Here is a 14,583-nt window from a genome sequence, read left to right as displayed (position 1 = left end):
TAGAAGTAAGTCTAGAATGCTCTGCCAAACATCTGACCATGCAATACACTGCTAGGCCATGCACTGCAGCCCTTGGTCTAGTCTTATTGTGTTTATCTCTATGTGATCAGCTTACAATGCTTAGCTAATCTCCCAGTCACACAATGAGTTGTGTTGTGTTGTGTTCTGCAGGCCTCAATTAACAAGACATAAGTATGACAGACTTTGGCAGTCTCCCTAACAAAGGGAAGAAAATGCACAGATTTGTGTCTACATGAATTCCATGCTATGCAAGTATCTGTCTCATATATACATAGCTCTGTATATTAGATGGGTGCATTGCTCTGTTATTTTTCTATATGAGACATAGAAGTGCATTGCAGATTTCACTCCATCTGATTGTAGGTTTCGGTCTAAATGATTTGGTTGCAGCAGTTTTCTTATCTGTCAAACCTAATGTGCTAAGTGCAGTATTTTATTCTGTGTTGTGTTGTATTTTTAATTTGAGCATACCTTTTTTTTTCCAAGACAGTTATAGTAATGTGTGTCATATATAAGGAGCTTATGGCGCATCACGCTATTCCTGGGTTAAAGAAACTCTACCTTTTACCAGTCTTGGTATTATGCATAGAAGTCCACACTTCCTATTCCAACAAGCATTTAATTTATCTAGGGTAAAACTCTAGAAATGGAGCAATCGCCATGGAAACCAATGGTGTTTTCCTGATGATCACCTTTAGAACTTTGCCCCGGAATTCCTCTCAGAAACAGACACCTGGTAAGTACTGCTCACATCTACTAGAAACTGCAACCTACAGAGCTCTGCACATATTAACCAGAAACAGCAACCTACAAAGCTCTGCACTTATCAACCAGAAACAGCAACCTGCAGAGCTCTGCACATATCAAACAGAAACAGCAACCTACAGAGCTCTACACAAATCAACCAGAAACAGCAACCATTAAAGCTCTGCACATATCAACCAGAAACCGCAACCTGCAGAGCTCTGCACATATCAACCAGAAACTGCCAAATGCAAAGCTCTGCACATATCAACCAAAACAGCAACCTACAGAACTCTGCATGTATCAACCAGAAACAGCCAAATGCAAAGCTCTGCACATATCAACCAGAAACAGTAACCTACAGAGCTCTGCACACATTAACCAGAAACACAATCCTGAAGAGCTCTGCACACATCTACCCGGAACAACAACTTGTAGAGCTCTGCATACATCTACCAGAACCCAAAACACAAATGCACAAATGAACCATAAACAGAAATCTGCAGAGCACTACACACATCTACCAAAAACAGACACCTGAAGAACATTGCACACATTTACCAAAAACAGACACCTGCAGAGCAGTGCACACAACCATGTAAAAACAGAAACATGCACAGTTACTGCAGGCAATACATTAGGGTTATGCAAACAGTGTAGATCTAGGAACGTTCTAAAAGTGGAGCAATTACCATGGAAACCAACCTAGTTTCAAAACTTTGAATTGCTCTTTGTTCAATACCCCGTATGTATATAGTTCATGTTTCCTATTTGCAAACTAAGATCTAATATATTCAGTGCAATATATTAATGCATCCTCATGTATGAAATTGAATGTGTTGGAAATTATGACTAGCAATGCGCACAACTCTCATATACAATAAGTATGGAGCATAATTTGGGTTGGACCTTAGGGAGTATATGCCTAATTCTTAGGTGCAGAGGGAGGGTAACATTGAGTTCTCAGAGGAATCGTATGGCTAATAGTGGTAATCATTGCAACTTGGTGCAACAGACTGGACAATGAAGATAGAACAAAATTGGCTGGAGAAGTCAGATAAAAAGAAATAAGGAGAAATATGGGAATAAATATAAGCAGTTGTTCTGCTGTTCATGGACTACAATTCTCACATGTTTCTAATTGAGAGTACAGAAAAATGTTAACATAGCTAGACACATCCTAGAAATCACATATGATCAATCCAAGCATCACAGAGGGTGACTTTTTGCAACTGCTGAGTTTAAACTATAGAATGTATCTTTATTTTATATGAGGTTTTTCCACAACTGAGGTTGTACACCTCAAAGCAAAGGAAAGCAAGGCAAAGTGGAGTACAGGGCTGTTAGCGAATGGGATGTAATGTTTCAAGATTTACATGATTCAATTAGATAACTTACAAATCTAATGTATGAAGGTGTGACTTCATTGTCTGTTCAATTTTAAGTGTGCAATATGTTATGCATAAAACAATGTCAAAGGGGTCTAATTGATCTAAATAGAGAAAATGTGTACGTATTTTGCTGAGCTGGGGCAGACATGTCCTACTCTGGATTAATATGACATGGGATGGAAATTAAAAGCAAAAAGGATTTGGGGTTTCTGGTGATCTATCAAAACATTTTTTTCTAAGGATCACTAAATTGCTAAAAATGGTTTAATAAAAAGTCTTACACTTATAAACAGTTGGAAGCTCTCTTCCTCCGGTGTATCCAGATTTTTTTGAGGCTGTATTGTGGCAATCATGTGGTAAAGTGCTACATTCAGAGCAATAGCCATGGAACCAAAAACAATATTACTGCAGTTTGTTCCAAATTTAGCACTTTTTCCACAACTGGTCAAGTGATGACTTGATTACACTGTGCTTCAGTTCTACTTAATTTGCCTCAATTAATTTTCTTTATATCTGCACTAAATCAATGCTACTTGATTTGTTTTGTTAATATCCTGATTTAGAAGCATGACCAGTACATTACAACATTTCTTCCTTCATCATAATTGTATGCAAATGGCACCTGTTGACTCTAAACCACTTGGCAAAAAAAAAAAAAAAAACAATGAAAAATATTTATTAAGGCAAATCTATTATTATTTAGGGCAAAGTGCTATATATGGTGCAACATAAATAATGAATAATTAGCACTTTGAACCAGAATCTCCCCAAATATTGCCCTTGTTGATTAACCTTTATTTGAGCCATATATCTAATTACTAATCCATGAATATTTTTTTTTTTTTTGGAGGGGAGGGGGGGGGGGGGGAGAACACCTAGATTTCTTAATATCCCGGCTCACCTATCTGTAAACGGAAATGGGTTACAATGTGCTCTAACAATAGGCAGATGGTTGAATATTAGAGGAGGTGACTGAAAGTCTGCTGCAATTATATTCACTGCAGTAAATCTTTCTGCTTGGGTTATGTCACTGTAACCCGTGCATCTACTTTAGATACAGCACTTAGTGTGTTAAACCTACAACTGATAATAAAAAATAACAGATTTTAGTATAATGAAATAACATTTTAAACTAAAGTGACCTTTTGCACACATATCTAGATCTCTACATCTCATCGACATCTTAAAATTGGCTGAATCAAAATAGCAGGAAAAGGCACTTGTTTAAGGTTATGTTTTAGCAGTCTTTATAGGATTTCAACAGGTTGTTTGTAAAGGAAAAAAGTACTGTCAAGGTCCTTAGCTGTAACACAATTAACTAGTGTTCTGATGCCCTGAGGTCTGATGTCTGGCGTTTAGGACCATCGATGGGTGGGGGCGGTACCCTCTTGCTCACACTGATGCTGTCCATGGTGCTGCAAATAGGACAAGGGGGGCTCCTACCTGTAGCACAGGGTCCTCGCTGGGAGTTCAGGCTGCCCTACAAGCGCTGATGAGGGTTGATTCTGGGGTTCTGGCTTGGCGTTCGGGGTGCACCTGCTGGTTATCAAGGGGTCCTGTTCAATGGGAGCTAGTCCTAAGGGTGATGTTCATTCAGGTGGTCTTCAGAGGAAATGGACGTGATCCTCTCTGCACCCAGTAATGCTGAGCTGGGACTGGCTGCAATTCAGAGGATACCCCTTATGCTGCGAGAGGTCCTTGTTGTTCTCCCCTCTCCTCTCTTATGAAGTGGCCGGGACTCTCTCTGTACTGTATTATATATACACACAGCTCTCAGTCTCTCCAGCCAACCACACGTATTGCTACTAATACACACCTCCCAGCTATGGGAGGCACTGGATTCATACTCACCTTGGCTTATATTTATATCCTGGGGAATAGCAAGTCCAACGTTCCACTTGGTGATGCTGTATCCTGCTTGGAACCCTTCTGCGTTCCATAGGTATACATAGAGAGACATATGTCCGCCCATTGAACTTTAGAGTTAGACTGCTATTCTTAGCTCCTGCGTTAGAAGCCTCTAGCTAATACTCCCCCCACCCAGCCCACTGCCATCTATTGTCGCAGGCTCCCTGTCTCACCTTTCCAAACCTTATAATGTACAGCTAAATGACAGGAGGGATGAGGGGAGTGTTGACAGATGACACTGCTAATCTGTGTCAATTTCTCTTGGTCACGCTTTAAATCAGATCCATGACCTGAACTGTTATTCTGTGACCGGTCACAGAGCCAAATCCCATTAGCTGTGATAAACTTTATTGGTTAAGCAGCCAGTGTTTTGTTTTGAACCTTATCTCTAATCTTTATTAATTTCCCAAACCTGCTATTGGAGGGGTGGTTCCTTATTACCTACCTACATTAATTACTGAATTAAGGAGGCACTTGACCATTAAGGGTGCTGAAAGCTTTGTTTAGGGATATAGGTTAATAGAGTCAAAAGTTCACTTAGTAAGAGTTACATGTCTGGATAAGTAAGTTGTGCAAAAGGCAAACTGATATATTCAAAAAGTGTTGGAGAGCCAAAGCTGCTGATCAGGTAGTGAGTGTAGACAGGTAGCACACAAAGGTGGGGTCCAGGTATATAAAAGTCACCTCTCCTGGATTTTAGAGTGGTAATGGGAAACATGTTATGGTAATTGATGGTTAGCATTGGAACTGTTAGTCTACTTTTAATTATTCACAGGGTAGGTGTATACTTGTTACTAATGTTATTATTATTAATCATAATTCATACAGTGTGTGTGATCTGCAGATTTTATTTTATGTAGTTAAAGATAAGATTTGGGGAGAGATCTGTGTGAAACTTGTTGCAGGAGTTAAATGAATACGTGGAGCATGATACCCACTGCAGCACACTACAGTAGTTATGGTGCCAGGAGTGCCCTGGTGCCCCCATTGTTAGTAGTCAAGCCATTTTAGAACTGTTTGAGTTCTTACTTGAGGACCACCAGGTCCCTGGCTCCACTACATCAGACAGAGCGCTGGAAGCTCATTTGCTTAGTTTATTGTTTGAGAGTAATCAGCTGACACTCTAAACCTGCAGGGCTTAGCTCAGGGAAGCTAATGCAAGTTCTTAAGCAGAAGGCTCTATGGCTGATGTAGTGGAGGTGGGGAGCAGTGCAAGGAGGACCCCTGGTAAGAAGTCTGGGCTCTCCTGGCACCAAACTTACAGTGTTAGCATTTTGGCTGCAGCAGCAAATGTAAGAAAATTTACATCATGGTGTTCGCTTGCATTTTACCTGGACTGACAACATAATGTATATTAGAATCATTCAAGGAACACTATAGTGTCAGGAATACAGAAGTGTATTCCTGACACTGTAGTTATAAAAACACATTTTAGGTTCCCCCTATTGCCTATGGTTAAAAATATATTTTACTTACCTTTTTACCAGCACAGCCCCTGTCTCATGCGGCTGGCTGTGCAATGCTCCACCTCCATCAAGTTTGACAATCTCAGCCAATCCAATGCTTTACCACAGGAAAAACGTAAATCAGCATCTTCTCATAGAGATGCATTGAATCAATGTATCTTTATGGGGAGTGTTCAGCGCTCCATGCACAGCGTGGAGATGCATTAGTACTGCGCAGTACTGACCCAGGAAGCTCCTCTACTGGCAGTCTGAGTGACTGCCACTAAAAGTGCTCCTAGGCAGTAATGTAAACACTGCCTTTTCTCTGCAGGGACTAGCTATAGACATCAGAACAACTACATTAAGCTGACGTTGTTCTGGTGACTATAGTGTCCCTCTAAGGATTGTATTTTTACACAGTAAGAAAACTGGCCAGCATCAGAAGTATAATATTTTTCTGAATGCTGGCATTCCTTGGATTTACATATCAATAGTTATATTAGAATAATTAATTCCTCCTAACATTATTCAACTAAGCTATTGTTTTGTTTTAGAGGGTGGGTGATAGCTAAATATATACTTTAGTCATTTTAAGGCAATCATAAATGTGTTATTTTCACAAAACAATTGGTTGGTTCTATATGGTTAGTAAGATCAAACATTTTTTACATTCCCTGCGTGGGTAATACATGCTTTTATGTGATATTTTAATGTTGGCCTGGTGACATTTTGTACCATTGCTACAGTATGCTGAATTCTAAAGCAATAAGCATAAAAAATCTAGGTGTGTTGTTTCACCCTGTGCACTTTATGAAAAGATTGTTTATGACTACTACGACAGTGTGCAGCTGTATAACATTGCATTCATACTATGCAATAACGTAATAGTTTGATAGTATATTTGTACTGAACAATTGATAGCAAGGTCAGGCAACAGTTGGCACGTCATCTGTTTTAGAACTGCAACTCAAATGATGCTCCCTTTAACAACACACATACATATAGTTGTAGAACTACAGCTCCCATAATGCTCTGCCGGTCCCAAACTAGTTTGCAACAATCTATTTGTTACCTACTGGTTGCCTTTTAGCACAGCATATGCTATTGTTTCACCATGTGTAATTAAATAGTATGTTCATAGTTTATGGCTGGTTAACATTGAAAATGTATTGTGTAAATTTACCATTTTGTGATTGTGCTGTGTTACATCTATCTCATTGTCTAAAATAATAAAGCTATTTTCGGATGACCGTGTTGCATATCATCAGTGTTACATGTAATATATTGAGGCAGCTTAACAATGTGAGTATTTTTTTGTGCAAGGCGGTATGATTGTGTGCAATGTAAGGTTGTGTTGTGCCCTCTGGGGATTCCTGTATCTGAGTTTGTGAGGGAGTAGTTACCGTAGTTATCAGATTATAAGCCACCCTTCGGTATCTTGGACAATAATGAAAAAACACAGCTCTGCCAGATTCTTCGCATTAAAAGCAAACAGAATGAACAGTGCTAGTCGGGCAGCCTGACAGGCAAACAATACACACAAAGAGTATATTTTATGTATACAGAATCCATTATCATGTGTGCAAACACTATTGTGCACGTAAATGTAAATAACTGCAAATACTGTATACTTATTTTTTTTAAATGAACAATAAATCTTGCTGTATTTCTACCAGGGGAGATTATCTTTCCTTGTTTGTAATAGCTCTGTATAGGCCAGCATAAATGCACATAAAGGTTTTAAGTGATACAATGTTACTCAACGTAGTGGTCTGAGGGTGAATGACCACTGACCACTGTTTACTGCAGCCAAGTGAAACCCACTGACAGACCAAAAGGGAGGGACAGGTCACGAGGCATAGGGAAGGTTGAGAGACACTGGGTGAGCAGGCTGAAAAACACAGGCTAATTAAAAGACACAGTAAAGAAAGAAACACAGGGGAAGAAGGCTGGAATGCAGGTGCTATTCTGATAGACAGGGAGAAGAGAACACGAGACAAGGTGATAAGGCTCAAAGACTCAAGAGTCTAAAAAAACATAGTAGTCAGGTAGCTGAAATACACAGTTGAGGCTGAAAGACATGGGGATGAGAGACAAAGAAAGCTAGCAGACATAGGGAAACTGAAAGAAAGATGTTGACAAAGGCATTAGGGGAGGCTGAAAGGCATAATGGAAGTTTAAAAGACGTGTGAAGGAGGTTAAAATCCACAGAGGAACAAGAATGAGAGATATAAGGGAGGAGGCTACTGCAGGAGTGATTTTGAGACAGGGTTTAAGAGACCAGGAGGATGAAGGCAAGGAGGCTGAAAGACCCAAAGGGTAGGAGTAAAAAGTAGGGTGATAGAAAACAAATAAAACCACATGTATAAGACACCAGTCCTTAGCAATTTCCTGTCCCTTCTACATGTTTAAGAAGCCTTGTGGTATCCTAAGCAATTGTGTTCTCTTCTCTGGATAATATAGTATAGTACAACAGTACTACAAGGTAAAACAGGCAGACGTCCACTGAGATTCACATATCTCTTTTCCTATATTTTGTTAAAAAAATAAAGCACAAAAGAAACATTATGAAGCCATTTCCAAGTGTGCTAAAAATATGGGGAGAAAAATCTTTCTTGACAAGCAGATTCCTCTTTGGATGAACAAGCTATTGTTCAAATATTTAAGAAATGCAAACATGATAAAATATTAATGGAGATGCTAGAGGTTTTTTAAGAGATTTTTGAAGTAACTACTGTAGCTGAAACTACTTTAAGTAGACATGAGACTGATTCTCCTATTAATTAAGTTACAATTAAGTTACAGCAGATTTAAACTTTTTAAATCTTTGACCGATAGATCATCCATCAGATATGGATAAATAAACATCAAAAGGGATACAGCTGTATTCCTAAAACATAAAATTAAAGGGATACTATAGTGTCAGGAATACAAAGCTGTACTCCTCACACTATAGCTCCCTCTGCCTCCCCCCTCCTTTACGCCCCACCCCGCCGCAGTGAATAATGGGTTAAAAAACTAATTATTTACTTACCTGATCACTTGATGAGGGGGGTGCTAAAGTGCATGCGTGGTGAGTGCCGTGCACGCATTAAGCCATCCCTCTATAGGAGATCATTAAATCAATGCTTTTCTATGGGAAAATAGCTGACGCTGGATGTCCTCATGCAGAATGTGAGGACGTCCAACGTCAGTTAGTAGCCAAAAGTCCAGTAACATTCCAGAAGCGCCTCTAGTGCTGCAATGTAAACATTGTCAAGTCCAATAGGGACATTGCACCCAGACCAATAAGCTGAAGCGGTCTGGGTGCCTATAGTGTCCCCTTAACAATACATAGCGTAACACTGTATGATAACATATAGATGTATTCATGAATGAATTACACTCACAAACATGTAGAATGTGCAGGCACTTCAATATGACTCCCCTGTATCTTTCACGTCGTCTTTCTCCAAACAGGAACCGCAGTGTGCATTTTATGTTTTAAGTATACAGCTGTATCCATTTTTTTGTTTATTTATCCTTGTATTATTTGAACTTGCTGCATGGACCCAAGGTAAGAAATCAAACCATTCTAAAACAATGGAACCATAACCACTGTGGCGACTTATAGTGTTCATGGTGCATGGAATATTCCTTCAAGCAAAGGAAATAGATTTAAAAAAGCCCCACCTAGATTATAATCCCCGTTCAGCACTGGTGACTGATGTCAATTATTGGAATATTTATTTCCAGAATATTATAACATAAATGTGACGTGCAGTTCATCCTCTTGACTAACAACCTGACCATAAATCTAAATCTATAATAGTTTAGACAATATATTTTCGCTTTAAAAGAATAGATGTAATGGCAGTACAAACCATGCCTTTGGGGACTATATTAATATTTCACAATGAGCCTTAGATGTCTCATTATGCAGATTCCATCTAGGCAATTGCTAATGATATTCATAAGCCTCTTTTCAATGTACCACAACCCAATGTGTTCGAGAGCAGGATTCATTTTTGGTGATAATTTTTTTCTGTACGCTTTACATTCTATTCATTCTTGCTCTTAGTATATGCAAATCACAAATGTTATCTCCACACTTACACAGAAAAAAATGGAAGAAAAAGGAAGGAAGAAAAGAGGCATGGAGGAAGGAAGAAATTAAAAAGTTTAATACCGGGGCTCATTCTTACAGTTGTGCCCTGAATTAGACTGTCAATTTAATATTACGTAATGCACAGCTTGTTGTTGATTTAGAAACATTATCAGCAAAAATTAAAAAAGTCTTGTGGTTTTTTGGTTTGTAAAAAAAAAAAAAAAAAACAACATAGCATTTTTTAACATGCACTCACTTCCTTATGCTCCTGGACTTCCTTCAGTAATCCCAATGTACCACTTACATTGTAAATTAATAGTTCTGTTTATATAAATTCTGTATACTCGGGCTGCCAGAAGCCCTGAACATTAAGGTATGCCCAATAAAATGCATACATCATGGCTATATTTTACATGGTTTAATAGGCACATGTGTCTGGTTGTGTCTACCTGTCTGTGTGTGTAAATGTGTGTGTACACAATTGGTACACTATAATCTGTGTGTGAATGAGATTTCAACAAAACTATTTCTTATCCACGCTTATTTTTTTCCTGCAAACTCAGCCATGCTTGACAATCTGACATACATAAGGCTAACCCTGCATATCAAATAAGTCTGAGGATCAAGTTGAGTCCAAGGGTTTATAGCAGGTAGGAAAATGACAGATTGGGTAAGACAAAATTATCTCGTTGTTACAAATATTGTATGTATACTTCAGTTAGGAGGTTAAACCTATTGCAGCCAGAGCCAGAGGGACCTGCTATGCATTACCAGTCTATTTCTCAGCGAAGAATGTATTTGGTTTTCCAGAAGCAGGCAAAGGGTTAACTCCAGTATACGACCAGCCGGTTCCCTAGGATGTCAGGCTATCTCTCTGTGTTCAACAGCACCCTCTTGTGGTGAAACAATACAGCAACGAAACTATAATAGAGGGGCCTGAATTCAGTCTGACACAGAGATTTTAGACAACAGAGAAAAGAGGTCCCCTTGGGCCAGTAAGGGTGCAGATAGTGGATCAGCTCTGCTCTTTTCCTCTCTTGATCCAGGTAGTATTCCTAAAATGTGACTCTATGACAAGGAAGAGAAAGAATATACATATGTGTATAGGTGTACAAATTGAAAATTTTAATTATTATTCAGCTTCCCCTATATTCTTGTCTGTTCACAATCAGTTTTTGTCATTTGAAGTTCAATTTACTACAATTTAGAGGTTTAGTGAATAAACCCTGCCTTCTATTTCCTTTGTCATTTGGTCTACCAATGGCTTATTTTTAGTCTTGGAGGCTTCCAGCTCCCTTGTTTTGTCACTGTCTTCATATCACTGGTATGCCTTTGTCAAAACTGGGTGTTCCTAAGAAATATGTTAAAATTGGAGCAATTACCTTAATCATTGGATGTATCTACTGATTGCTTTACTTCTGGAATGGTGTCTTTACAATCCCCCGCCCCCCAACAATCTTTTTTTGTTTAAGTTTAAACACCTGTAACATGATTTCTGTTTCTTATCTAGAAGGCCCTGTTTTCTCCTAATATCTGGTTTATGAGAGGAAATGACCTCTTGTATCACTGTTTCTAAGTTTCCAAACTCCTGCGCATCTTTATTTTCTCCACCCTTTTCTCTCACCTATGATGTAATTCTCCTTGGTACCACCTGTCTCAGATGCAGCTCACTTTCAGCTGCTACGATTGGCTGCTGATTGTGTAGATGATAGGCGATCAGGTGACTAATGCTTTCAAACAGCACATCCTTTGTCCTTACCTGAAAGAAACAAGATAGATCAATTCCATCCCTAGGCTGCAAATTACATATTACAAAATAAATATACATATACAGTATGTATGGTTTCCATTACTGTAGAGTCAACCCTCCATGTTGCTGATTGCAATGTACCAAGAGAATTTCAGAGAATTTCAAATGTAACCTTTACTGTGGTCTTTATATATGAGCACAAATGCTCTTTAATCTCTTTTACAGCAATTAAAATTATCCACTGGAAATGCACGCTTAAAGTTCAAAGCCAGAATTATGTTTAAATTGGTTTTATGTTGTATGTAATTGGATTTGTAATTATTTGCATAAGGTTAGATAGATAGATACACCTCTATACTAAAACGAGGTAAATACCTTATTTAATAATATTTTCTGCAATATGTGTGTGGCATTTTACAAATGTATAACATCAATGATAATCTAAAGGTACGGTATGGCGAATTATTTCTATATTGTTACTTTTTGTCTGTCTTGGGTTTTGTTCAGATGGTGATGTAATTGGTGCCAAAACAATGGAAGAATCTCAACAGTTTAACCCCCCTTGTGAAGAATGGTGTCAGGACTGCAACTAGCACATACTAGGTAGAATCCTGAAATGGAGAAATAAAGAAAGAGGCATAGACAGCATATTATTTGTCCTTAAAGTTGGCCAGGATTAATATAAAATATAAACACACCCTAGAAGGTGACTGCTGTTAAAAAAAAAGTGCATGAGCAGAAATAAGCCATCGACAAGGAACCAGAAATCATAATAAACATTTATGTGGCCAAATGGGTAGTGTGGGCATCAGGTGGACTTACGATAACCAGAAAAAGGCAGGGTCAGCATACTGAACTCAGAATAATCAATAAACAAGTGTAGTTATTAAACAAGTATAAAACCACTCTTAAGGATATAAACAGAACGGCAAGCACATGCCTGATATGTAGGCATATTATGGCTAGAAAGTACTTAGGGTTAAGAGGAACTGAGGGTTAGGTGGTAACTGCTTTCAATATGCTGTGAATTGTAAAGCAAATGATTCTTGTAAGTAAGACCAAACACGTCCTGACCCTGATCCCCCCTGAAAATAACTAACTCTAAATCTATTGCAATGTTGCACCCCACATCAATATAGCACTGGATAAATAATTGCACCTGCCACTATAGTGATGCTTATCATGTATTTTTAACAAAATAAGATAACAGTATCTCTATAATGATGAGAACATTTTTATGTAGTCATTTAAAGTCATTTTTTTAAAATAAAATCTGTGGAGACAAGGGAATTTATGGCCTATTATTTGTTCAATGAGTCAAAGAGTGGAGATAATATGGGGACATAGTAGAGAAACGGTAGAGTAAGACAGAAACTAGGAGGATAGGGGCAGACAAAACTTGAGAAAGGGCGAGACAGACACAAGTTGGAGTGACATTGGCAGAATAAAAATGAAGTGGGGATTTGGGCAGACACATAGGGGAATTGGACAGACAGTGCTGGTTTTTACATTGGATATTTAAAGGGACACTGCAGACCCCTTAAGCACTTTAGCTTTCAAGCAGCCAACATGTCCTGTTACTTCCTTGCTTGTTTAGTTCAGTGAAGCTAAACTCACAAGGCAGCAATTGCCCAGAGCATCTGCCTTAGAAAGACTTTTCTTCTTGCATTGGGAAGTTTGCGATTGGATAGCCACAGAAAGACTGGGCTGAATAAGAAGGTGAGGGTTTTCAAAGGTGGTAGACAAAAGATCTACAGCATTCGCAAGCTGTTTTTAGATATGCCCCCAATTAAGAAATGCATAAGTAAATGGATGTTTTAATTGGGGATATATCTACTTAAAATGTATTTATTATTTTTAGGGGGTGGGGGCTAATTAGGCAGTGTTGTGTTCTTTTAAGGTGATTTATAGAGGTGAGTGCATGACGTTAAATATAAATATCTACAGGTATTTGTTTGTTAAATTCAAACCATCATTTACACTTCATTATATCTGGACATCCACAGACACTTACTGACCCAAAGCCTTAAAAAGGGTTACTGTGCTTTAAAATGCCCAACCCTATTTATTGGCCACAGTTCAGCCATGCTGCTCTGGAGAAAAGAAAACTAAAGCTATTTCCCATAGCATATTCTCATTTTTTGTTTTCTATATATAAACAAACTATATAGAGGTAATTCAATCTGCTAATGTAAGTGATACAATGGGAGACTTACCACTCCTTCTGGGTCCACAAGTAGTAGATGCTTGGGTTGCCCTTTGTGCATGCCAGTTAGGACATATTGCCCAGGATTGGTTATACTGTCTCTTACTAGGAAATCCCCATCCCTCTGTAGTAATCTTTCAGCTTCTCTTCTGCTCATCTTCCCCTGGTACCAAGGCTCCCCTCGAAGCTGCTCCTCTGTTGGAGCCACTGGAGCCCTCCTGGTTGGGGGACTGGGCCACTGATCTTCCATCCTTGGAGAGCTTGAAAGACCAGACTCATGGAGCTTCAGGGCATCTTCAAAAGGTCCTGAAGAGATGAAACAATATGAACTCACTAATTGCTAGAAGTAAAAAGACACTTGTTTAAAATTAAATCCTTTCTGAAATACTATAATATCGATACATTCACGGGTTCAAAATTTCTACTCAGCCACTAGCGCAAATACAGTGCTGGTAAGTAGAAATTCTGCCCTAGCAAGTGTGCATGGACTCTCAGGCTGACATATTGAGATGGGAGATCAATAATAAGTTCCTCTCTCCCAGTTGTGCATGGATAAGCTTTCATTGTAGGGAAAGTCAACATGATGGTTCCCTAACCAAAGCAATTACATTTTTTAAATTATGTACTATATAGTTGAAATGTAAACTATACATTATAGCATATTACTTGCCATGTGTAAGCAAAAATATTTTTTCTATTTTATATATTCTGACTTCCTTAACCCCTTAAGGACGCATGATTCCCTTTTATTCCAGAAGTTTGGCCCTTAAGGGGTTAAAGTGAATTGTGAGCACTTATTAAAGTTAAACATAAAATACATACAATGTAGGAGATGATTCACACTTCTAGAATGGTTCAACTTTCAGTTTTTTTAACATGCTCCAAACTGCAGCTACAGAGACCACCACTACCCTCAGTATCCTTGGACAGACCTCACTTTGTTTGTATATTTTTGTGTTTCACTTACTTATTAAAGTTAGACTAAATCACCCCCAAATAAATTGAATCGTTCATGTATCTCTGAGATGTAA

General features: G+C 38.5%; 2 protein-coding genes across 3 annotated transcripts in view; both read right to left on the bottom strand.

Annotated features, from left to right (window-relative positions):
* The window catches only part of C2CD4C (C2 calcium dependent domain containing 4C), a 122,930-nt gene extending 119,063 nt beyond the window's left edge, over positions 1-3,867 (bottom strand). For both annotated transcript variants that reach the window (XM_063457341.1, XM_063457343.1), the window contains exon 1: positions 3,600-3,867. The gene's annotated coding sequence lies outside the window, so the exon portion shown is untranslated. The remainder of the gene's footprint in view (positions 1-3,599) is intronic.
* Positions 3,868-9,929: 6,062 nt separating this feature from the next.
* Positions 9,930-14,583, bottom strand: part of SHC2 (SHC adaptor protein 2) — an 89,800-nt gene continuing 85,146 nt past the window's right edge. Inside the window, exons 11-13 of the mRNA XM_063455498.1 lie at positions 13,563-13,858; positions 11,221-11,355; positions 9,930-10,664 (exon numbers count right to left, since the gene is read on the bottom strand). Of these exons, the coding sequence (XP_063311568.1) occupies positions 11,221-11,355; positions 13,563-13,858 (431 nt within the window). The 3' untranslated portion in view covers positions 9,930-10,664. The remainder of the gene's footprint in view (positions 10,665-11,220; positions 11,356-13,562; positions 13,859-14,583) is intronic.

Source organism: Pelobates fuscus, chromosome 5, assembly GCF_036172605.1.
Source record: "Pelobates fuscus isolate aPelFus1 chromosome 5, aPelFus1.pri, whole genome shotgun sequence".
Taxonomy (NCBI): Eukaryota; Metazoa; Chordata; class Amphibia; order Anura; family Pelobatidae; genus Pelobates; species Pelobates fuscus.
This window is presented reverse-complemented; position numbering and strand designations above follow the sequence as displayed.